Raw genomic sequence first — 25,141 nt, 5'->3', positions numbered from 1 at the left:
TGGCACTTTCCCTCATTGCATGCTGTCTGCTTTACTCTGGTTCCTTAACTAGAATTGCTGCAAGTTCCCTCTTGCACAAGTCATAAATTCTGGTCCACCTCTGAGAGGCAAGTGCCTTCCACTCCCCCTGGGTGCTGGTCATCCCTCTCTGAACTGACATTTTTACTGCTGCATGGATACTGATTGGCTTCTAGATGTTGCAAACGAGACTGATTCATGTCTGATGAAGGTGTGGTGAAAATATTGGAGCAGGGGACAGATTCATGGGAGAGAGCCCGGCTCTGTCTGTGCAGGAAGCTAACTAGTTAAATTCAGTGAAAGTCAGTCAAATGGCTCACAAATAAACCTCGATGTTAAATGTGCACCTTTGGGGGAAAGTGCTTACAGAGGGAGCTGTCTAGAAATGAGTGATGAGATAATCCTTTAATTTCATCTATTTCAGGAAGCAGGCAGTAGGATAAGAGCTCTGAGCCCCTATTAGAAAGTTAAGTCATCACTGCAATGTCAAGAAAGGTCAACACCTCAGTCTGCAGTCCTAGGGGAGGTCTGGGGGAAAAGGCCAGTAACTGATCAGGGAACAAGTGCATTTTTGCCCTCTTGAAATGGAAGGAGGTTCATGAAATTTGCCCCCCAGAACGTAGAACTAAAACTGCTGGAGGTTTATGCTGCCTGTGGGTACAACTGCTCACAGTCCAGCAAAAGAACTGGCAGAGATAAAACGTGTGTGAATGCAGAAATCTTGTCTCCCTTTGATAAATCCTGTAAGCACTGCAGCTTGGATGTGAGATCTGGACATCCCTTCTGCCCGTCAAAGGACCGAGTCACTGGTCCTCTACAAAACTGACACAGGACTGTGCTCTGTGAACCTGGAGCTTCTTTGCAGTGAATCTTTCCAGGCAAGGTGGAGCAAAACCTCCCCTTCCCTGGCTGTGAAAGCTGTTTCATCCTCAAGCCCTTTCTGAGCCCCTGAGGAGGGTTTGGGTGTTGCTCAGGCTGTGGGAGTTGGTGCAGCTCTCTCTGAGAGAGAGAGAGCCCCAGGCTCCCTCTCCCAGGGCTGGATGCCTTGGGGGTGCCAGCATGGGCACTGGGAGCCCAGCAGTGCATTTCATCTCTTCCTCCTTGCCTTTGAAAGGGGGCTGTGCCCTCGGTGGGATCCAGAGCACAGGGAGGGCTGGGGACTGGGGAGATCTCCTTTCCACCCATGGCTTTGGGCACACTCCTGACCTTTGCTTCGCTTTGCAGGTAATGATATCGTGCAGTGGATTCTGCAGCGCTTGCAGATCGCCGCGGAAGGTGAGTAAAAGTGTGAAAATTGAGGCTTTCTCAGCTTTCAAACTAGGATCTCAAGAGGCAAAACCTTTGAGTTGAGTTCTCCCCTGCATAAGAGCTCACATTTAATTCCAGTGAAGTGTTTCAGTGCTATGAAAACATCTGCATTCTCCATTTTCAGAGGCACTCCACCTGGGAGACCTGTTTGTCAAATATGGATATATCTACCCTCTCCAGGAGCCAAAGAACCTCACCCTGAGGGCAGACGGCAGCCTCTACAGGTTCCAAGTGAGTTGCAGCTCCTCTAAGCTGTTGAGAGGGAGTTCAGCACTACATTTTAATAAAACCAGGCAGCTGGGGCAGTTCCCAGGAGCTGTGTAGCTGTGCAGGAGGCAGGAGAAGACCCAGAGAAGACTGAGATTGCAGTTTACAGGGAACCTGTGATAGTTTTTTCAATGAAATTCGTGTACTTGTCCAACCTAAAAATAGCTGTGCTTTCCTCCAAAGAGTGTTCCCTTCCAGGTCTTAAAGTAGCAAATGGAATTGCTGGTTGGAAACAGAATGATGTGGGGGCCCTGAATAATGAATATACAAAAAGCACAGTAATAACGGGACGGTGTCGAGGTTTGTGGCTGGACTGTTTCCATTGCTGTGGGAAATTGGGATGTTCCTGGTACTGGGAATGAGGAGTCCCTGAGTTCAGGGCCTTTGTGCACTAACAGGAGGCTCCTTTCCCTGCAGACACCCTATTTCTGGCCGGTGCAGAGCTGGGCTGCTGATGACACAGACTATGGTGAGTGGTGGCGCTGCAGGTGACCAGGGCTGTGGCTTTGTCACACAGTCCTGCTCCACACCTGCTCTGCATGTTCTTGTGCTGCATCTCTGTTTGCAGTGACCAGCCCTGGCGTTTTTTTCTTTCCTGCTATTTTGTGAATAATTCTCAGTAATGGTGAATTGAGGGTGTGACCATCTTGTGGTGGCCTTGATGAGAGAAAGTTCTTAAGCTCTTCTGTTCCACTAAGATCCATCACACAGGAACACATCTGAATTACCTTGCTGGGGAGGGAAGACTTTAAACACAAGATTAGATTTCCCTGAGTAGTTAAGTGTGTTCCTGGAGCTGAGCCCAAGGCTGTCTTCCTGCAGATTTGGATCAAGCCTTGCATTCAGAGATGGTTCTTTCTTTATAGAAAGCACAGTGACTTCCAAAAATCTCCTGATGGCTCTTTCCATATAAATCTCTTCTTGCCTTTCTGCTGCTTTTTTTTTTTTTTTTTCTGGTGGAGCTGATCATGAAGCTTGTGCTGATCAGCTGGGTTTGCTCCTGTGGGCTGTGCAGCTCACAGACTGATTTGTCCATTCCAGGATTGTCCTTTCTTTATCGGCCTTATGCTGTAGATCTTCCGAGGAAATAAAAAAGCCTGGCATAGATTGGAATGTTTTTAATAAAACACTGGCCTGTGCTCAGGAAACTTGGAGGTCAAGCTCTGGGGAATCTCAACACCTGAAAGGTTTGGTCCCATGTCCCTTGACCCATGGAAGCCTGGCTGAGTTCCTGGGGGGTCTCTGCTCCCAACCCAGGCATCACTGAGAAACCAAAAGCACCAAGTTCTTTTTTTCTTCACTGAGCTTTTGTGAGCTTGGAGCTCATGCCTGGGAAAATATTGTAGCAGACAAAGGCTCCTGTGTTTGTAATTTGGGTAAATTTATAATTATTCTTGGACTTGCTGGTCTAAGCATAACTGACTGCTAATTTGCTTTTACCTCCACAGCAATTTATCTAGCAAAGAAGAACATTAAAAGGAAAGGGATTTTGGAAGAATATGAAAAGGTGAGGAGACGCTGCACTTGTTCCATTACAAGACCTTCATTTGCTACAACTTTAGCCCTTTGATGCTAGTGAGGGGAGCATGGCAAAAAAATCACCTCTTCAATTGCATGAGGTGTTACTCCAGCAGTATCAAAAGCCAGCATTTTGCAAGTGAAAAAACGACCAGTACAGAAAACTCCTGTGAAGTCAATTATAATTTTAGCAGGGATAATTGCTCTCCTTGCAATGGTATTTTTGAACTGTTGCAATTCTTGTAATTACGTTCAGAACAATCCAGATTTCTTGGCTCAGTCGCCAGCCTGGCCTCGCTGAACTATGGAGAGTCAAGAAAACCCCAGCATGGGAGTGCCCTGGTCAGAATTTTCACACTAACTGCTTTTTTTATTTTTATTCCAGGAACATTACAACATGCTCAATCAAAAAATAAACTACAAGTGGGATTTTGTTATCATGCAGGCCAAGGAGCAGTATAAGTGAGTTGACTTGCATTGCCTTGTTTGCATCACTGGGGAGGGTGTGAGGAGCAGAGCTTGGCCGTCCTAGTGCACAGTTAAATCACACATTAAAAACCCCAACTGCAGCTCTAAAATGGCTTGGAGGGGAGGTCTGTGGTTCTGTGAAGAAGCTGGGTTCTGATGCTGCAAGCCCTCGTTAGAAACAGCTTCGTTTAGCTCAGTGTTCTCCATGAGTGTTTGTGGATCAGGCACTGGGCTTTGGGCCTGTTGTTGGTCCGGGTCAGGAGTTACTTGCACATCTCTCAGCTGAATGGAGGGAATCAAGAAGCGGTAACTTAAATAAAATAAAAGTTCTCAGCACGGACTTTTGTACAACACTGAAGCGCATACTTAAGATACTCAGTTAAAACGACTTGATTTTAGGAGCTGAAACCTTCACATTCCCAGGGAAGTTGGTGAACCTGAGTTGGGGCTTACTCCTTTAGGGATCTTTCCAACTCTCACCTTCCTTTACCTCCGGGCACGGCAGGCAGTGCCTCTGCCACTCAGCAGCCTCTGCGTCTTCCCTGGGACGGCAGCCAAGTCCTCGCAGCGCAGCTCATCAGATAACTGTCTCATTAAACACGAGACTGTTGTTCTTGTAAATTGAGGTCAGACTTGGGCTAAGAGATGCCAAATGCAGTTTCAAAGTTAGATGCCCAGCCTGTGTCTGGAGCAGTCGATTAAACTCGTCTGAGGCTGTTTGATGGTGCTGCTGGGGCAGACTGGTGCAGGGCACCCACCCTGCTAAACCACAGCAGGGAGGCCACATGCAAAGAGCCTGTTGGGAATGCTCCCTTCCTCGTGCTAAGTCCCAAATTGTGCTCAGGACTTTTCTGGGAAAGAATTACTTGGTTCAAGCCCAAACCATGCTAGTGTCTCTTCTGTTTAATTGTGGAGGTGATTTGGGTTTTAGTGCCTGGGAACACTTCTCAGAACCATTTCCAAGCAGTTTCTCTGAGAAATTGCCCCTGCTTTACTGAGAGACAGGGAGGAGACATGTGCAGGATGTATCTCTGGGTGGCAGTCCTTGGATCCTCCCTGGGGACATGGGACAGGGACAAACGTGAAGCAGCAGGACTGAGGGCAAGTGAGCAGAGAGCTACCAGAGGGCTGTGTGCCTGATCAAAAGGGGCTGTGTCTGCTCCCAGCTCAGCTCAGGAGGATGGGGATTTCTCCAAAACCAGAGTCATGTGTGGCCATGTGAACGTGATCTGCAGCCCAGAGTCAGCCGGGGCAGGATGTGCTCAGGAGGTGACAGTGGCACAGGAGGCTGGAGGTGTGCCCTGCTTCTCATCCCACTGATTTTAGGAGGGCAAAATTCCTGAATTCCCCTGTTCTTGGCTTTGCAGGGCAGGGAAGGAGCGGAAGAAGGAGGACAGGTATGCCCTGGACTGCCAGGAGAGAGCCTACTGGCTTGTGAACAGAACTCCTGTGAGTAGCAGGTGACAGGGTGACTTGAGTGACTCGGTGGTGCCCTCCCTGCAGCCACCCTGGACAGGCTCCCCTGTGGAAAGGGCACAGCCTCTGGGCTGTGTGCCAGGGCAGGGTCAGCCCAGGCCTGCCCTCAGTCCCCACCACCTTTCCTTGGTTGCTCCCACACGTGCACAGATGTCCGTGCTTGAAGAGGAGCATTCCCAAATCTGGGGGTTCCCAAGGCGCTGCTGGCAGTGGAGGCCCGGGGATCTCCTCCTGCATTAGTGTGACCCACAGCCTTTACACCAAAAGTTACAAAGCTTTGTTGTTTCTTGTTCACCACAGCCAGGCATGCTGGACGTCCTCGAGTACGGACTGGACCGTGTCACAGATCCCAATGAAAGTAAGGTAAACCAGGTGAGACAGGCTTGGGGGTTGTTTTTGTATTCTTTTACACACCTGAATTTGTCTGGGAGGACCCAGAAAATGTCCCTGGGGTTGTCATTTTTTGGGCACTGCAGGCTGAGTGTGTCAGCTCAGCTCTCACAGCTGAACAGGCCAGAGGTTGAAGCTCTCTCACCCGGGAGGTGAGGCCCTCAAAATAGGCTTTGGCAGCTTCTCCTGGCTTGAAAAGACTTTGTCAGCTTTCTTGCCACACCAGTCAGTGTGAGTGCCTGGCTGCAGGACATGTTTTCTTTGCTGGTGAAACTGAATTAAGGAATCCTCTATCTCCAGGTGCTCGTTGCTGCCTTTGTGTTAGTGCTGAATGAACTGTGTGGGGTGTAAAGGGTCAGTGCAAAGATCAGGGTTTAAAATAAAATTACAGAATACCTCCCAAAGAGGGATTAATGTGTGGTAAAAAGATGAAGAAGTTGATGTGGTGGATAGGAGACACAAAATGTTGCCCAAAAATGCATATTGTAGACCATAAAGACACAGAATCAATGAACTGAGAGGACGAGGGCTGGAACTGGGTGAACTGGTTCAGGGCATGGAGTCACACAGGTCCAGTCAGTGCACGAGGAGCTGGAGCTGCTGCTCCCTTTCTCCATCAGCCCTCTGAGAGGATCCTGTCTTTACTCCCTCAGCAGTGTTCATTGGGAAGCAAATTCAAGGCATCTCTCAGCAATTCAATGCAAATGTTGCTGCCATCACACTCGAAGTATTCCCACAACTCCCCGTTTTTGTAACAGCCTTTAAACAACTCAGCAGGCAGAGGCAGGGTAATTGCTATGGCCAGCTGTGTTCTGTTGCTATAGAGACTGAAAAGGAGCAAAGTGTAGGGTCGGGGTGTATTTTACTTTATTTCCTTGCTGTAAGTAGCAGCTGCTGAAAGCCTTTTTTTTTTTTTTTTTTTTTTTTTTTTAGGACTAAAGAAGTAGTGGGAAGGGAGAGGGATAGAAAGGGGAGTGAGCCAACTTCTCGCCCACAGTTTTACGGTTGACATGGAAGGGATTTTAGGTTTGCAAACGGTCTGAAGAGCTGGATCCATCTGCCAGCTGCCTGGCAGCACAGGGGAAGGGAGCTGAGGGATCTCTGCCCAGTCCCACCCTGGCCAGCAGAGACATTGGGGAGGCTCCAAAGAGGGCAGAGGCCAAAGGACACCAGCTTTGGGGTGGCTTCCCTGCTCTTCTCCTTCAAGCTGGTCTCTGAGCTGTGCCTCCTCTCTGGAGGCTGAGCCGAGGAGGGAAGGTTCTCCTTGCTCCTCCTTCTGCTTTTGAAAGAGTGATTGAGAAAACACGAGACAGCCAAGAGCCCTCGTGGAGCCACCTTTGTACCAGCAGCTTCATTTTTGTCCTCTGCAGGCTGCTCTCACCAACCTGTGGCTCAGCAGCCTTTGGTGAGCAGAAAGAATGGGCCAAGCTCTGATTTGTGTCCCTATTCCTGCTCAATCCACCTTCACTTTGTTGCATGAATAATGGGGGGGGTTTATCTTGGCAGTTGAGAAAGGAAAGAAAACAATTCATTTCTGATATCTTTGAAGCTGACATTAGCATAAACATCTCTCCTTCTCTTGCTCAGACTCTTTGGTGGGCTGCTCCTTTCCTCATGGATAGAGTCCTCTGGGGATAAGCAGGTGCTCAAACTCCTTTGAAGGGGACTTTTATTGCTGATCCCTGGTGGTTATAATGACTTAGGTGTTGTGGATGGGCAGCAGGAGTCAGGCAGAAGTAGCCACCCATTGAACAGCTAATTAAGGGATGCTAATTAAGGGATGCTTTAGCCTTTTGTTGCCTGGATTTCAGGCTCACATCAAGCCTCGCTGCTTGAGAATGACAACTGAGTGCCTGCAGGCAGCTGCACAGCCTCTGCCTCCTGGAACCAGACTCTTTCTGAAAGGTGCTTTGCTCCCCCAAAAATCCCTGTGCTGGATTCAGGGGCTGCTGAGTGAAATGCCCTGATGATGATTTCATGGGTTTTGGTTTGTTGAACGCAGCAAATCAGCCACAGATTAACGAGTCGTTGCTGGCCTTTAATTTCCGAGGTCCCTGTCAGTTTGCCTGGTCAAAGCACGGGGCCAGGGGCAGATGAACACCACAGGAGAGAAATGGCCATTTGAAAAAAACCGGGTGCATGGACTGGGGCAGGTTTGATTTCCAGCTGCAGGGCAGCACCAGCACAGTGGAGATGAGTGTTGAGATGATCTGATCCCAGAGTGAGGATTTGCCTCTGCAGGCTCTCGGCTGGCTGCGGGGAAAGGCTGAGCAGCGGTGTGCCGAGGCAGCTGGGTGTGTGCTGGGGTGCTCTTTGCAGGGTTGGAGAGGCAGATCTTGCCCAGAGCTCTGGAGGGAGGCTGGGCTGGCTCTGCCCCGTGCTCAGTGCCCAATTCCCTGCACAGAGTTCCCGGGATCAGGCTCTGCCAAGCTCCGTGCACGGAGCACTCGGGGCACAGTGAGGGTGGGACCTGCAGCATCCTGGTCCCAAACAAGCTCTGCACAACCTTGTGCTCATTCTTCACTCCCAGCTCCTTCCAGGCATCCACCCAAAGCTGCTTCCAGGTGTTTATGAGCTCTGTAAACAGGGAACAGTGGCCAGGCAGGCAAAAACACCGTGACCATCACCTCCCCAGCGCGGTCAGGGAGCCTCACACTGAGCAGAGGAGCAAACAGGTAGCTGGGAATTACAGATATCCCAGCTCTTGCAGGAGTGGGATCAGCCATGTGGGTCAGCTCCAGGCAGGGCTTTGGAGCAGGTCCTGGAGCAGGTCCTTTGGAGCTGGGCTCTGCAGTGCCCAGGGAGCACGGGGCTGGTGGCAGCGGGGTGTGACCAGGGCAGGCAGCGTGTCCCAGTGCCACGGGGTGTCTCGGGGGTGTCAGAGGATGTGGAACAGCTCGTGGCACTCGCTTGAGACAGACTGAGGCCTTTCACTAATTGCCATCCTGATTTGGGGGCTGGGGAGCTGATCCACAGTAATTGCGATAAGTCACTCGTTAAGGGCATTGCGAAATTAATCTCATTAGGAGAAACGACTCCTTTGTTCCAAATATGATTTCCTTCCAAAGGAGGCAGAGTGGGTGGGTGGTGCAGGGCGCTCTGGCACTGCACTGGGGGTGAGGGTGGGTGGATTCTGGGGACAGCTGGCACTGCTCAGTGGGACAGGGAGAGTGCTTGTAGCACAGGGAGCTGGGAACTGCTTGTGGGGGCACTGTGGGAGAAAGGGAGATGAAATGATGAGCAGCTCTGGGGTGAAATAGCTGAGATTCTTCCCAGTCACTGCTGATTTGAGAACTGGGAGGGGCTGAGCACAGCCAGCACCTGCAGCCTCCCAGGGTGTTCAGCACTGGGTTTGGCTGCAGTTCGGTTCGTGCCACTGCTCAGAGATGCTCAGCCCCTCTTCTGGGGGAGCCTTGGCAAATCCCCTCCCCACCTGGAGCACCCCAGCAGAACTCCCCTTGTTTTCCCAGGAGCAGCTGCCCCACACTGACCTCCACACAGACTGTGGCAGGAGGGGATCCTCGGTGTGGGGGGCATGTAAAAAAATAAAACCTTCCCTTTGCTGATTTTTCTTCACCCACATATAATTTTTTCTGTTGTGTTGGCATTTTAATTGATGCCTTTCTGTCTCTGTATAACATTTAACTCACTGTGTTCTCTTTCTCTTTCCCACAGCTGTTTGTCTCTTGTGTGTGTGGTGTGCTGCCAGCCTCTCAGACCCCTCTAGAAGATAACACCACTTTCCTGCCACGTGAGCTGCCTTCAAGCCACTGTGCCAGCGCCCACTTCTCCTCCCCCACTGCACCAGGCCTGTCTGAGGCCCCGGCTGAGAAAAAAAAAAGTGGAAGAAAATGGGGTTTTCTTAATGATTTTAACGTGTTGAAATCAATGCTCGAGCCACAAGTTCCATCAAATGGAACTTGTAAATCTGCTGAGGTTGATCTGGTTTATGTCTCAGATTCCCCAAGGAGACAGTGAACTCCTGTTGTGCAGGAGGCAGCTGGCCTGGAGCAGAAACACAGGTCTCTAAACAGGACACTTTGGGACAGTAAACAGAATAAAGTTCTCTGTGCAAGCAGGTGAATTTTCCATTTCTGCAGTCTGTCTGAACAACGGCGCTGTAGAAATGAGGGGAAAAAATGGTGTCTTGTGTGGAAGGTGGCCTGGAATCAGGGATGCAGCTAAGAGCAGAGAAGGGTGAAAAGCTGATCCTCAGTTCCTCCGTCATTGATGAGGGTGTCCCAGGAGCTTGTGAACCAGCAAGGGAGGTTGTACAGCCCTGTGGGCAATGCTCCTGCTGTCCTAGAGCTTTTTCTCTCCCTTGATGTGTCAGTCCTTTCCCCATCACACAAGGGGCCAGCACAGCATCCATCACTGCTGGTTTCTGTGCCCTGTTTGTCCCTGCTGGGATGGTCTGTGCTGCCCACTCACGGTATTCCCAGCAGGAAAAGCTTCCTCTCCTCACAGTACCACTGGCAGGATTTTTTTGGGTGCCCCACTGGCCAGGCTGGCTCTGGGTCAGGGATTGTAGGGATTGGGCTCACCTGCTGCTGAAATGGTGAGTGGGCCTGTCAGAACCAAGTGTCAGCGAGATGTGCGCGTTTTTCTGCCACGTGCAGAGGAGTCTCTCCCTCCTGAGTGACGATGGTTAAAGTGTAAGAGCAGCTCAGTGTCCCCACAATGGTCTCACAAAGCAGCCCTGGGAGAGCACCTTGCCTTTCCCAAAACAGGCACTTTGGGGTGCAGGGGAGAGCAGAGCTGCCCGTGGCATTCAGCACCACAATCTTCATCCCTCACCCCTCACAAACTGCACTTCACCAAGGCACTCTGCAGAGCCCCACCTGCCACGGGGTTTGTTTGATAGAATGATTTTGGGATGCAGGGCTTGACTGAAACCCTGCCTGAGCCTTTAAAGGCTTGCTGGGAGCATCCCTGACTTAGCCTGTCTTTCCTTCTCCCGTTTATTCCACACAAAGTAACTGTGCTTCAAAGGAAGCTGTGTGAATAAACACCCTGCAGTTAATTCCTTGCCTTCGATCGCCTGCTCGTTTGTGGATGACATGTAACATAGTCTGAGTTATTCAAATCACAACGTAAACACCCTTTGCACAGCAGATACTGCTTCTGAGGCTTTTAATTGTGGTGTTTATATTTTGCAATGTGTTGGTTCCTGTCTCCTTTAGCTAATATTGGATGATCTAATCTGTGTCTCGTAAATGAATCTATTTTAGCTCCATTAGAATAACCCCTTAATTGAAGGCATACAGGCAGCCTGTGATGGGAGAAGCAATGCTAAACAGTAAATACAGCTAATGGGACAATTTACCGTGTGGGGATGCTCTTAGCTTTGATGATACCCTGATTAGCTCAGCTGCTGTGTTTGATTTTAATTGTAATCAGAATTAATTGGAGAGCGCTGCACAACGGCAGCCCTGCAACGGTGTTTCCATGTCTCAAAAAAAAAAAAAAAAAAAAAAAGGCAAGTGTAGGCACCCATGCCAATTTAATGATTCTTTTTTAATACATATTTTACAGAAAAACACTATGGAATTCTATAGGAGAGAGGTAAGTGGTGTTTCCCTGACTTCTTGGGTGTTTATCCTGTCTGAGCTGCTTACACCAGCGTGGCTCGAAGCCCCCTGTGCAGGGATGGGCTCTTTGAAAAGCAGAATCCCTGCCTCACAGAGCTTTTATCAATGTAATTTCAGGACATTCCCTCCTGCTGCAGGCAGCCAGGAGCTCTCCCAGTGACGGGAAGGCTGAGGCAAGGACACACACCAGGGCTGAAATCCAATAGATCAAAATTATTGGTGGGGAAATCACAGTGGCGCCAGCACAGAGACAGCCAAGAATCAATGATAATTACATGCTAAATCATCCAGAGCATTTGTAGGTGCTGAGGATGGTAGCTATTATTCAATTTCTGTCTAACATGGGGAGTGCTTTTTAATTACTTGCACATTGCAAAGTGCACTTCTGATGTTTGCAGTGAGCTCAGTGAAAACAGACATTTTACTGAGACAGTTCGGGGATTCTCTGCTTCCTTGGACATCCAGTAATTAGGGAAGAAGCAGTCCCTGCTGTAATTAGCCTCACTACCTGGGAGAGAACCTGTTTGAGGTCTAGATAGGCCTTATCTTCAAACCTCCGTGCTCCTAACCATGGCCATGTCTGCTCCCCTCAGATCATGTACTATCAGCAGGCCATCCTGAAGACCAGAGTGAAATCTTCTGTCTCTCTTGGAGGGTAAGTCCTGATTTCCTTCTGTCCACACATTAATTAGTCTTCAGTGCTTATCTCCTAATGAGCTGATGAAGCTGTCTGCTGCGGCAGCTGGTGGCTCAGCCAGGGAATCCATGTGGTGGCCCAGTGCAGTCTGGGCTGTGCTGTCTGGGCCAGGAGGCACGAGGATGAGGAGGGATCGGTCCCAGGCAGGATGAAGAGGCTCTCTGGGAGCTTTGCTGCAGAGCAGCAGCAGCCTCTGGGCTGAGAATCCCACTGAGCTCAGGAGATGCTGGCGCTGCTCTGGGCACAGCCCTGCCGCCAGGGGAGGATCCAGCAGTGTGTCTGTCCTTCAGGAGGGGCAGCCAGCAGGACAGACTGACCCTGCTGTCGCTGCATTCAGCCCGTCAGTGTCCCTGCCCCGTGGTGAGGCTCACCTCTGGTTGTGTAATACCGGTTATTCTGACCTGCAAAGGGAAACAGCCTCTCCATCAACATCCAAGCAATTAATTAGCAATTCCCCTTCCCAGTGGGAGTGTTTCCTGATCAGATCCTTGATGAAGCATCCAGCCCTGGCGTTAGGCATTGGTGTGTTTGCCAGAGGCATTTCTGCCTGGAGCCTCCTGTGCTGACCAGGCACCTTGAGGTGCAGCCCAGAGCACCCGCCTGGTGTGCAGTCATTGCCACCAGAGATTCCTATCCCATCTGAGATAAACAAGGTGCTCAGGCCAGTTCCCTGGGGAAGACACTCTTGGATGAGTGAAATGGGTGGAAGAGAGAATCTCCTGAGAGCCACAACTTGCAGGGCAGCAGCAGCTCTGCTCATTTCATCTGTCACTGACTCCCAAGTCACTTAAAACACTCCTGCCTCAATTCTCCAAACTGTGAGCTGGAGCTGGGGACACCTGGCTCCTTTCCCGGAATTTTGTGGTGTTTAACTGTTTGGCAACGGGGCTTTTTTCTCATTAGCTCTGGTGGGGTAATGCCCATCACCTAGATCAAAAATCTCAGGAACTTTGGAACTGTGTCAGCTGCAGGGCAGGCTCCAAATCAAATTATTATTAACGAGGATATGAGCAGCAACTGGGCAGCGTGCACGCTTCAGAGCATTGCTGTGATTTAGGAGAAGCTGCAAAGCACTGGAGGAGCTACCTGAGCTGACAGGTTTAGATTTGCTTGATCAGAATATGGGCTGCAGTGCCTGATGCAGGTGCAGGATGCCTTGGCATTCCCAGTGGGAAGGTGGGATGGAGCAGCTGTGTGCCAGCCCTGTGCTTTGCTCTGTGCTGGAGCATTGTATAACTGCAGGATCTGGGCCAAGGTGCCTGTTAGCCACAGGCCCCTGGACACTGCACTCCCAGCTCCGAGCACATGAAAGCACTTCGGCCTGGAAGGAATTTTAAACGCAGAAACCAGAGGATTGTTTTTTGGGTTTTTTTTTCAAGAATGAAAAAGGGAGGCGGGAGCAAAGATTCCAGGACATTAGTGAAATCGGTCGGAATTAGAAGTCTGGCCAAGTTAGAAGGTAGGAGAAGTGTTTGTCTGGTTCCTGCTGGGAGAGAGCTCTGCTTTGTGCCAAGCCCTCAGAGGCACTCGCAGAGGAATGAGCCCTGTGGTAGGTGATGGAGGAAAGGAGAGGCTGGGATGAGCCCTCAGCATTCCCTCACTTTCCCAGAGCTCCCTGAGTTCTCCCGTGGCTCGTGGGAAGGCTGCAGAGAACCCACCTGAGGGAACACAACCCTCGTGTTCCTTTCCCTGACACTCTCCTCCCAGAGCAGTGCAGGGTCAGACCCTGGCCACCTGAGAGCAGATGGAGACAGGAACTGTCTGAGGGCTTAGTCCCACTTCCTTAAAATAAAAAGGCAAAAGGAGGTGATGGAAGAGGGTCTTGTATCTCCTTCTATTTGAATTGACAAACTCACCACTTCCAAAGACAACCAGGAGACTTCTGTTGGGAAATGGAAAAGATTAACTGAGCTAATGAATTGATTTTTCTAGGAAGACAGGGGCCATGTTCCTGTGCTGAGAGTCCTGCACCTTCAGGATATCTGTAGTTGTCTATAATGGGGCTGGCTGTAATTCTGGCTTCCAAATTCATGTTTTGACTTTGGATTTGTTGCAGGATTGTGAAGTACTCTGAGCAGTTCCTCTCCAATGATCCCATCCTGTCTGGATGTCTCCCCAGCAACCCTTGGATATCAGATGACCCTGAGTTTTGGGATCTCAATGCAAAGCTGTATGTATTTCTGCTGTTTTGCCAACCTGTGGTTTCCAGTGACCTTTATACTGATAGAAATCAGGAAAGGGAACCACTGATTTTCGCTGTGGTATCTGATCTCTGATAACGAGCAGAGAAGCGTTCCCTTTCAAACTCACTTTGAAATTGGGAGTTCTCCATGCTGAACTTGCAGCACTGCCTTCTTCAAGTGGAGCCTTCCTTAACATCACAGAAATCGCTGAGCTGGTGATGGGAGTGTGCCCTCAGGCCGTGCTGAGTGGGTCTGATCCTCCCCTCGGATGAGTGAAGCCCACCTCACCTAGCGCAGGGACGGAATAGGGCCAGTTCGGGGTTCAGCTGCTCCCCTGGCTCTTTGCTCAGCCCTCAGGCTGCTTCCTTAGGAGAGGCTTGGGGTTGAGGCACACACTGGTGGTCCATCCCTTCTCTGAGGCCTCCCTTGGTTTTCCCTTTGGGTAAGATTTGCTAATTACAGTGGCATCTCGGGGCTTGGAGCAACCAACATCTCAGTGGTTGTGAGAGCAGCAATCCTGTTCTGGACTGATTGTGTCCCATTAGACATCCCCGGGGGATGCCTGCACTGAATGCCTTTATGAGAAGCAAAGCTCTGGGCAGCAACCAGTGCCTCCTCCAGGATGGGACTGAGTCAGACCTCAGGGCAAGGCTGGGCTGTCACTGTGAGAGCTGCATAAATCCCAGTTAAATCCTCACCCCGCTGCGGCCAGAGTTGTTTAATTACAACTTACTTTGTGGGCTGACTTCAGGAGCTCATTACACCACTCTGGAAAACAAGAGAATGCTGAGAAGTCCCTTGGCATTGCAGCAAAGGGCACTTTGGCTTTAATTAATCCGCTAATTGGCAAAAGCGGCGGTGCTGTTTGTCTTCTCCCCGCGCAGGGTGGAGGTGCCCACCAGGATGCGCGTGGAGCGATGGGCCTTCAACTTCAGCGAGCTCATCCGGGACCCCAAAGGCCGCCAGAACTTCCAGATCTTCCTCAAGAAGGAGTTCAGCGGTGGGTGGGCAGTGCCCCTGTGTCCCCAGGCTGGGGTGGCAGTGGCACAGCCGCTGCAGGCTGTGCAGCCAGGGCAGGCGGTACCATCTAGTGGCACGGGACACACGGTACAGCCCGGCTGTCCCCCCGGCGGGGATCGCCTGGGAGGGTTTAGGTTACATTTTGGGAAGGAATTCTTCCCTCTCAGGGTGGGGAGACCCTGGCACAGGGTGCCCAGAGCAGCTGTGGCTGCCCCTGGATCCCTGGAAGTGCCCAAGGCCAGGTTGGACACTGGGGCTTGGAGCAGCCTGGGACAGTGGAAGGTGTCCCTGCCCATGGGACTTCCAGGTCCCTTCCCCCCCAGAACATTCCATGATTCTGTGACTGCTCCCAGAGAAGCTGGAAATGGCTGAGCTGACAAGTTTTTAGAGGTGTCAGTGGGCAGAGAACAGGGGAAAGCTGTTTTCCTCTTTCAGTCACTGGAGAGTTGGAGAGGCTTGTTTGGGGCCAACGAATTGTGCCAAACAAATCCAGGAGTTAATAAATGGGATTGTGTTTTCCTCCATCTCACTCTCTGCCGATTGTGTCCTTGTCATGCAGGAGAGAATCTGGGTTTCTGGGAAGCCTGTGAGGATCTCAAGTACGGAGACCAATCCAAGGTCAAAGAAAAAGCACAAGAAATCTACAAGTGAGTGTGAAAATTTTCCACTCATAAACTCTTTCTGAGTCCCATCACCTTCCACAGGTTCTCATTCTCCAAATGATTTATTTCTAAGATTTTTACTGTTACCAAGTGTGGCTGTCTTTTGTCCCCACATAGGAAAGGAGCTTTTGGAGATGAAAGTAGAAGTGATTTTTTTTTTTAATATATTTATGTACTTTTCCTCTTTGTTCTCTGTTACATTTCAGTCTTAGGATGTAATTTAAATACCGAGGTGGAATACCAAAGTTCTTGAGAGGCTTTTTGTTTCCAGTGAGCTAAAATTTGGCTTATATTATGTGCAAGAGGAAGTGAGTGCTCGTCTCTGATGAAGAGGACATTGATTGCCCAAGATCAGGAGAGCAAATTGCAGCAGGAAGCTGAAGGGACTTTTCCTTTCATGCACACACAGGAATCTGTGAATTCTCAGCTGCTAATGGCACTGTTGATTCCTCCTCCTGGCAGGCTTTTCCTGGCTCCAGGAGCAAGGCGCTGGATTAACATCGATGGCAAAACAATGGGCATCACAGTCAAAGGCCTGGAGCACCCTCATCGTTATGTTCTAGATGCTGCTCAGACCCACATTTACATGCTGATGAAAAAGGTTTGTTATTTGTTGCCAGAGCCTGAGGGGGATTCCAGCCCTCCGGGGCCTTTCAGTGCTTTGTGTGCTATCAGCTGTCCCTTTCAAGGGGCCTTTGTTTGAAAATCCCTCAAGTTTGCTGAGTTAAGCAAGTGCTGCTTCAGGCATTTGTATTTTGCTCCTTCCCTCTAAGGCAGCCTGTCCCCAAGGTGGTGGGGCTCAGGTGGCTGCTGCAAGGGCTGCTTTTCGATTCCAGCTTGGGCACCAGCTCATGCTTGGAAGCAGCAGAACTGGACTGATTTTCACCCGCTGGTGAAAAGTTTGGCTCCTGCAATGCAAGCTCCTCACCTTGCAGTGACTCTGAGACCCTACTGGCCCAGGCTAAGCTTCACTCCAATCTTTTGATCTGGGTCTTACCTGTGAAGCTTTATTGTGAGATGGAAAATCCTGGGAATTTTACAGCAAGATGAAAGGGTATTGGTTTAAATAGCTACATTTGCCTGAAAGATGCAAAGTCCCTTGGGCTGCTGGGGGAGATTATCCAGTTCCCAGCCTCCCTGGCTCCTGAGCAGCTGTATTTGGTGGTGATTTTGACTTTAATAAGGGTGTTTGCAGCCCATAACTACCAGTTTTTCTTTTTTCTCCTAGTAGGACTCCTATGGCCGCTATTTAAAGTCTCCAATATACAAGGAAATGCTGGCCAAGGCTGTTGTGCCACAAGAGGGTGTCAAAAAAAGGCAAGTGAAACTGGCTGTAATTGTGGGGTTCATTTTTCTCGTTGTAGCAAGGGTAGAAAAAGCCCAAAGTTGCAGCAAAATTACTATGATTTAGATGTTCTCTTAATTAAATAAAATTTTGCACTGAGAAGATGCTTTGCTTTGAGACTGTTTATTCATGAGCCCTTTGGAAGTGGCTTGTGAACAGTCGGAATGGAGCTGCTGATTGCTCAGCTGCCTTCTCTGGTGGGTCTGCTGAGAAAGGCTGTGATTGTTCAATTAATTCGTGGCTCCTTTCCTGGAAGGAGGGAGAACTGGGAGAATGGGAAAAAACTCCTGCCCACGAAACATTGGCTGCCAGAGCAGAGACAGACCCGAGGTTTGGGATAATCCACGGGATCTGCTCAGCTGTGCCTGGACAAAACCACTGACCCCTGGTGTAAGGGAAGGTGACAGGCATGGGGGAACAAGCAGCACCCTGTGAGTGGCAGCTGGCACAAGGTGCATGGCCTTGGAAATGGCTTTTTCCCAGCAGGATGAAGGTCATACAGCAAATTCAGGCCATTTGAACTGCAGCTGCTCCTAAAGCTGAGCGTGCAGTGCCAGACTGGGTGGTGTTTCTTTCCATGTTCCTCTTCCACTCATCAACCTAGCAGGCAAGAAAGAGGAATCGTGGACTTTCACACTGTTGTTTCGTCTTAAGGCCTGTTTCAAGTCAGTGCAAAAAGCCCTGCTGCTGACTGGCCTGGGGTTGGGTCAGTTTTTCCCTGAGCCACATCACGAGCTCACTGGCAGATGCTGGTTGATCCCAGTGATCCTGCCTTGGTGTTTGTCACTGCTTGTTCTGGACTCCCCCAAACCTCAGCATCCCATTAATCTGGAGCGGGTACCTCATCCAGAGGTGGCTTAGCCCCTATTCCCCCTGCGGGGGATGAGGCAGGGAGGGGATGTTTTTTGGGTGTTTTTTGGGGGCATCACAGACACCAGAAACACCATCCTGGTCTCTGCCTGATCCTCCTGCAGGCACTAGAGAAAATTCCACGGCTGGGAGTTGTTTGGCTTCATGCTCATCACGCTGAGCGTGAGCTATGTGCAAACACAACAAAGGAGTGATGTGGGTGGGCCCTGGAGCCCCTCAGGAGCAGGACTTCTACACTGTCAGCAGTTCTGTAGCTCCTGTGTGCCGCTGAGTCACCCAGTGCCCTTTAAAGCGTTTTGCTCTCCTTTGGCCATCTTTGTGTCCGAGTTTGTCCTCCCTGCATCCCAGGGGGAAGTTTCGGTGCCCTTCTCCTCACTAACCCCCCCTCCTTCCCCTCTCTCTGCCCAGCACGGGTCTGTTCGGCCGCCGCCACCTCCGCTCCAGCCCCAGCCCCATCATCCTGAGGCAGCAGGAGGAAGAGGCCAAAGCCAGAGAAGCCGCCAACACCGTGGACATCACGCAGGTCATGAGCAAGCTGGATCGCAGGAACCAGCTCCAGAAGGAAGCTCCTCCCAAGTAGGCTCTGAGCCCCGCAGGGAAAAGACAAGGCGAGGCTGGCGTTGAGCTTCGTCTCCCCTTCCTGAAGGTGTCAGTGCTGCTTTAGGTTTCCCAGGCCGGCTCTGCCCTCCGCCAGCTCCCCGCACGTTGTTGCCATGGCTTCTGCAGAGCAGATGTCCTTCCCCGGCAGGGAGTGCCGGGCTGCTGCTGCCGAGCCCGGCTCGGGGTGCACACCTCGGAGGGGAGATGCTTTCTGCTATCGCACATCCCCCCGAGAGGCTGCCGAGCCCGACAGCCTCTCCCCGCTGCCCCGGGAGGTGGGGTGGCACAAGGCAGGGCAAAGCCGTGCCCCGGGTCTGGACCAGGCTTCCTTGGCACAGAGGGGGTGACCCCGCGGGGAGCAGGGCGAGGTGACCCGGGCTGGAGTGTCCCTGCTGGCCTCCGTCCCCTTGGGGGCTGTGCACCCCCCGAGAGCAGCACAAGAGTCCCGCACCCCCAGCCAGCACAACAGGGCCACAGGCAGGAGAGCTGCTTGTGGGAACAGGAGCACGAGCACTTCTGAAGGCTTAGCTGACCCTCTGGATTTGGATGGTGCTCCCACCCTGGCACGCTGGAGATGATCAGCAGGAAGCTCTGCTCTGCTCTCCCCGTGACTCCTGAGCCGTGAGCTGGGTGTGCAGGTGCAGGGAGCTGCCCCTTGACAGAGCCTGCACGAGGCCAAGAGAGATTTTATCCAATCCTTCCCACCTCTTGTCTTGTCTTTTCCCTGCTCTTCTGTTTTCTGTTGTTAAAAATCCAGCAGGAGGTAGCTGCAGTTGTCACTGGCTTGTAGCCCAGAGGCAAGGGAGAACAGGGTAGAGGTGTTAAGCGCTGATTTCAACTTTAAGTAGTATTTTCTTTTTCATTTGCTCTGTTTCTTTTGCTCTGTAGAATGAGGCAAGCTAAAATACGACATTAGTGCTAAAGAGCTCAGAGAGATTCCAGGCCTTGCTGGAAAAGCCCAGTGTGCCTGGACCAGGCCAATGATTACCAGAAGTGTGGAGATTCCTGCAAAGCCCAGTAAAGGGAATTGAAGGGGCAGCAAAGCTTCCTTGTTTGTTAAAATTTTGGGGAAGCAGAGGAACTGGGTAGAAGCACTGAAGTCTGGGAAGCTGCCTCTCTCCAGTTCACATTGTTCATCCCTCTTTAGTACTGGTAGGGTTTTACAGAAAATGGGAGATCACAGAATCCCAGAATGGTTTGGATGGAAAAGACCTTAAAGCTCATCTCATCCCACTCCCTGCCACAGGCAGGGACACCTTCCACTGTCCCAGGGTGTTCAGAGCCATATCCAGCCTGGCCTTGGACACTTCCAGGGACAGGACAGCTTCTGGAGAAAGCTGGGAGTGGGAGCAGGGAGAGGGAGCCCTCGGGTAGCAGGGTGCACACAGGCCCTTGGAGCCCTGGGGTCCTTGCAGGGCAACTCCCTGTGAACAGGGGACAGTCATGATGTCACTGTGTCCCCAACAGCTGCTCTGGCCCTCCCCATGTGTGACAGGCAGGATCAGGGCTGGACACTCTGATCTGGTGTCCAACGTCTCCTCCACCTGTGGCTGAGCCAGGAGATTGTCCTGCCTGTCCTTACCCCATTGGTGATAAACCTCCATAGAGGAATTCAGTTACCCCAGACTTTCCCTCTGATGTCTATGCTGAGTTTCTGTTCTCGCTCCTGCTGGAAGCACAGGCACATTCTGCACTCCTGTGCAGGGGAGCAGGCTCAGGCTGCCTTTTTTAAAATTCTGCTTAAAACCCCAAGGCTTTGTTACATCAGGTGCTGAGCACCCTCAGCCTGCTTTGACATCAGAGCACTGGAAGACACTCCAGAACCTGTCAGGGTTGGCCCAAAGCTACTTGGCTGTGAGGAACTCTACAGTCTCTCCAGAGTTTGTGTAACATGGAGCACTGAGCATGTTGGGATTGCCAGTATGTAGTAACATGTAGAAGATCAAGTCAGGATATAAATAATAAATAGCAAATCTGTGTGTTCCCATCAGTCCCTCTGATTCTACTACTTCTATTTTGTCTGCTGCTTTGCTTGTTATGTTCTCTGTATCCATTCCTTTCTCTGATTTTCATCATCCCTGCTTGGCATCACTGTTCCCCTGCCATGGGTTTGTGCTGCATGCTCGAGGGTCACTGTGCTTGTGGAACACCAGTTATTTCATGTGGAACACCAGTTACTGCATGTGAAACACCAGTTACTTCATGTGGAACACCAGTTACTGCATGTGGAACACCAGTTATTTCATGTGAAACACCAGTTACTGCATGTGGAACACCAGTTATTTCATGTGAAACACCAGTTATTTCATGTGGAACACCAGTTACTGCATGTGAAACACCAGTTATTTCATGTGGAACACCAGTTACTGCATGTGGAACACCAGTTATTTCATGTGGAACACCAGTTATTTCATGTGGAACACCAGTTAGTGCTTGTGGAACACCAGTTATTTCATGTGGAACACCAGTTACTGCATGTGGAACACCAGTCAGTGCTTGTGGAACATGAGTTATTGCATGAGGAGCAGCAGTTACTGCATGTGGAACACCAGCCAGTGCTTGTGGGACAAAGAGCCATCCTTCACACACAGGCAGGAGCTGTCTTTGCCCTGCCACAGGCTGATGGAGCTGTCACAGCCCAGCCTTCTGCTTCTCATCCTCTGCTGCTCAGTCCCTGAAAAGGAAAGTTGCCTGGTACAAGCTGAACTTCACTTTGTGCCAGCTGAGAAATTGTTTGTTTCCGTGTGTTGTTTCATTTTTTTGGCCATGGCTTCCATGCATTCATCTGTCTAATAAAAATAAATGTAGAAAACGGAAGAAGAACTAAGTTCATCCTTCTCTGTCGTGTCTCAGTGTGTTCATCCTTCTCTGTGCCATCTCTGCATGTGTGTGTACGTGTCCTGTGTGTGCCTCTGCTCTCAGCTCCTCTCCTTGGACACTTGAGCTGCATTTCATTTCTGCTGGGAGTAAGTCCCTCAGAAATGGGAGGGGACCTGGCATGCAACATGTGCTGTCCTTGTCCTGTCCAGTCTGTGTTTGGGCTTGTCCTGAGGGCTGACTGAGCTGTGCTGGAGCCTTCCCAGCCCCAGCCAGGGACACTGTGATCTCCACTGTGTGGAGATGTGATTGGTACTTCGAGCCATCAGGGCCGGGGCTCGGGCTCTGTTCCCAGCCCCGGCTGGTGCCGTGGGTGTGACACGGTTGTGCTGTTCATAACCAAGATCACATTCCCGGGATGACAGCCTCCTCCGTGCCTGGAGCTAATCGTTGTGAGGAATGAGACAAGCTGGTGTCTCCTCCAGCATCCCGGCGGGTGTGGGGCTGGATCTGTCAGCACTCGCTGGGGCTGTGGCAGCAATGACCCCGCAGGCAAGCTGTGACACCTCAGTGCTCCGGCACTGCGAGGGCAGGGAAGGGGACAGAGCTGCAGGAGAGGGGGACGCCGGCACAGGCTGTAGCTGCCTCCCAGCTGAGCTCTTCTCTCCTGGCAGCACCAAAGGAAAGGGACTCTCCTCCTGAAGAAGCCTGGGGAGCCCTGGTGTTGGAAAAACCCAGCTCTACAGAGACGGGGCAACCGAGAGGCGTTTTTAAAGATCTTATTCCGTTATCAATCTCGTAGAAGGGCGAGACACCGGAGATGTAAAACTCAACACCATTCTATCAGCCGTTCTACCTTCAAAAACGCCTCTCAGTTTCTCTGTCTGTACAGCTGGGTTTTCCCAACACTCTGGGTGTCACCCCCAGACCTGACCGAGCCTCTCTCCTTCTCCTCCCCACAGCCAGGCCACCTCGCCTCCTGCTCCCGCGGCGCGGCCGCCCCCGCGGCCCGCAGCAGCGCGCCATGGCCCCCGGCCGCCCCTCAGGCCGCGCCCGCCGCGCCCCCCGGGCCGCCGGGGCTGCCCCAGGGCTCCGCCTGCCCCTCGCCCGTCAGCCTGGCCCCGGACAGCACCACGGGCCCCCGGCCGGGGCTCCGGGCGCCCGGCCCCGGCAGCAGGAGATCCCGCCCGGCCGCCGGGTCCTGGGGCCGCTTCCTCGGGAGGGGCTGCTGGAGGCCGGCCGGCCTGGGCGCGCTGTCCCCGCGGCGCCGGGCCGTGCCCCACGGGAAGGTGCAGCCGCTGGGCGGGCGGGAGCGGCGGCTGCGGCCGGACAGCGGCACGGTCAGCAGGTGAGCGCCGCACGGACACATGGAGAGGGCTCAGCTCCTGGTTCGGTTTGGGATTAGCCAGAGGGAGAGGTCCCTGAGAAGCTGACAGTCACTTTTGCCTCACTTGCCCCAAACCCCAGGCTCTGGAAGTGTCACTTCCCTGTCTCCATTCCTGCAGTTTTCCGATGGGAGCAGGCCAGGAGCCCATGCTGGCAGTGCCTCTGCTATTCCCACGCCTCCTTTTCAGGGTGCAAAACCCCAGGCTTTAGTTTTAGCCCTGAATCTGGAAAACCTCAGTGTTCTTGAGCACTGTCTCAGGTTTGGTTCAGTGATTTCAAGTCATAGGAGAACCAGAAGTGACAGGGGAGGGAAAAATCTTGAGAGATAGTCACCAAGTGTTTGTTGTTCCAGGGCAGAGATGGGAAATTTTTGCCTGGAAAGGCTGCCCCTGCAGGAACCAAACCTGCCCTTGTCCCTCAGCAGGAACAGCATGTCCCTGATCTCCTTTAACCCACCTCTGCTGCTGGCCGAGTGGATGAGTCCACATTAGAAATCCCAAAGTAAACCTGGGGGCTCCTGCTCTACCTGGCTCCGCTCTTTGGAGCTCTGTCACACGGCGTTGCAGCTTCAAAGGGGTGGCAGCACACATTCCCTTTGTCCTCCCTCTCCGTGGGCTCCTGCCCGGGAGTTTTGCCTTGTTCCACCGGAACAGTGGAAATCTCAAAGCCGAGCTCGGAGCACATCAAAAAGCGCCGCGTGTGTGATGAGTTTCTGTTTCCCAACGCAGCTTCTTCCAAGTCAAAACGCCTTCGGAGAGCCGAGCGTGCCCTGGGGGCTCCGGGCAGGGAGAGGACGGGCACCACCGAGCTCGGGAGGACTCTGCAAAGGAGCTGATCTGCCCCTGGGAGATCCCCACGGAGGAGGGGAGAGCGGGGTAACCCCGGCATGGATGCTCCTCCCAGGCCTGAGGCCGCAGTGTTTGCCGTGGATGGCTCAGCACATGGACCGTGCTGCTGGAAAAGTGTGTTAGTGCCATCCAAGAGCTCCAAGCCCTTCTGGACTGGTTTTCTTTCCTATCTTTGGTGTGTTTGGTTCTGCTCATGACAAACTTGTCCATAAACGAGCCTGGTTTCATGCCTTGGGGCAGATGGAGGATGTGTGGGTGATGTCCTGGGAAACTGCGTCTTATCGGAGTTTCTGGCTTGACCATGAGGTGTCAGCACACTGAACACAGCACAGCTGGAGCAGGGCTGGCAGGGGGCTGACAGGGCAGGACTCAGGCTTCAGTGCCAAAACTGGGGCGTTTTTGTGTCCCCAGCCTGGGCCCACCTCCCGTTAATTATGATTTTTATATTTTAAAGCACGCTGATTAAGAGACTGGGGACAATGGAGCGCCCCTTATCAGCAGCTGTGTGCCGAGTGGCAAAGCGTCATTCCTTCAGCCAAATAAAACGTGATCCCAGAGGCATCAAGGAGTGCAGAGCCCTCCTGCATTAGCTCCAGCTCCCCAGTGCATGGGTTTGAAACCATGTTGGTGTTTTGGGCCCCTTCAGGCTGGGATTGACACGTTGCCACAGGCTGTGCTGATATTGAGTGTTGGATTGCTGCCTTCCTTGTGTCTGTGTTTGAAGGTGGTTGTTTTATTCCCTGGAGGAGTTTCCTCGGTGTGTGTGTGTGCTGTGGGTCCCTGTTCTGTACCTTGACCTTGACCTGTGACTTCTGATGTTGCTGTTTTGTACTTTCTGATTATAAATGGAGTTTTTTCCTGTGTGGCTGATGTAGTTGCATGGGTTCAGTCCTGCTGTGGGATTTAAATCTCTCCTCACACACTCAGTGCTCTCCGTTTCCCCCAGGTCTGGGCTGACACTTCCCATCACAGGGCAGTTTGGGAATATCAGAGGGCTGCTTCTGTCTCCAAAGAGTCTATCCCAGGGTAGCTGGGGGCTGGGCAGGAAGGCTGCTGGCCCTCACTGCCCGTGGTGCTCCTCTTGTACACGTTGGCTCTCGATGGCTTTGCTCTGTCAGAGGGACCTGGTCCTGCTCTGCTGCCACTGACACGGACATCTGTTATTGATGAGAGACAAATCTGGTGTCTTCTGCAATTTTTTGTGTGAGTATTGTTACTCCAGCCAGTCCTGGCAGGACGCTGGTGATGTATAACCTAGGAAACACAACAGGAAGACATTGTGATTTGTCAGAGAAAAGAGTATATTTAATATTATATATATGATAAGAGTCATCCTACTGTAAATACTTGGTTTTGAGCTTCTCTTGGGCACCTCCTTGCCTTTGAATACTCCTTGTGCTCATCTTCCACACCAGAGGAAGGAGTTCAGATGCAAACCTGCTGCTCTGCCAGGGCTGGGACACCGAGTGCAGCAACATCCAGCCAGGTACACACCTCTCCCAGAGGCCAGAAGTGGCAGTTCCCAACATTTATCCCTTCAGGGCACTGCTTTTTATCCCCCAATATCTTCCAAATACCTTTTTCCCCAGTTTCCTTCAGCTACAGCCCTTTTCCCTGGGGGCACAGGGCCCTGCACTGTGCACCTCACGCCCTCCTCCCTTTGCCTTGGCTCCCCCG

The 25,141-nt window shown here is 51.8% G+C and overlaps 1 protein-coding gene across 2 annotated transcripts in view; it reads left to right on the top strand.

The window, feature by feature from the left end:
- Positions 1–24,314, top strand: part of RGS9 (regulator of G protein signaling 9) — a 31,449-nt gene extending 7,135 nt beyond the window's left edge. Inside the window, exons 3-19 of one of the 2 annotated variants that reach the window (XM_040081847.2) lie at positions 1,243–1,293; positions 1,451–1,557; positions 2,011–2,062; positions 3,042–3,100; positions 3,497–3,573; positions 4,947–5,028; positions 5,356–5,418; positions 10,981–11,010; positions 11,630–11,691; positions 13,790–13,903; positions 14,801–14,916; positions 15,496–15,583; positions 16,061–16,199; positions 16,830–16,915; positions 18,222–18,336; positions 22,193–22,578; positions 23,345–24,314. In XM_040081847.2, the coding sequence (XP_039937781.1) occupies positions 1,243–1,293; positions 1,451–1,557; positions 2,011–2,062; positions 3,042–3,100; positions 3,497–3,573; positions 4,947–5,028; positions 5,356–5,418; positions 10,981–11,010; positions 11,630–11,691; positions 13,790–13,903; positions 14,801–14,916; positions 15,496–15,583; positions 16,061–16,199; positions 16,830–16,915; positions 18,222–18,336; positions 22,193–22,578; positions 23,345–23,495 (1,778 nt within the window). In that variant the 3' untranslated portion in view covers positions 23,496–24,314. The other variant, XM_040081848.2, reaches the window with a different exon arrangement.
- Positions 24,315–25,141: the final 827 nt, after the last annotated feature.

The sequence above is a fragment of the Hirundo rustica genome, chromosome 18 (genome assembly GCF_015227805.2).
Source record: "Hirundo rustica isolate bHirRus1 chromosome 18, bHirRus1.pri.v3, whole genome shotgun sequence".
In the NCBI taxonomy this organism is placed as follows: domain Eukaryota; kingdom Metazoa; phylum Chordata; class Aves; order Passeriformes; family Hirundinidae; genus Hirundo; species Hirundo rustica.
This window is presented reverse-complemented; position numbering and strand designations above follow the sequence as displayed.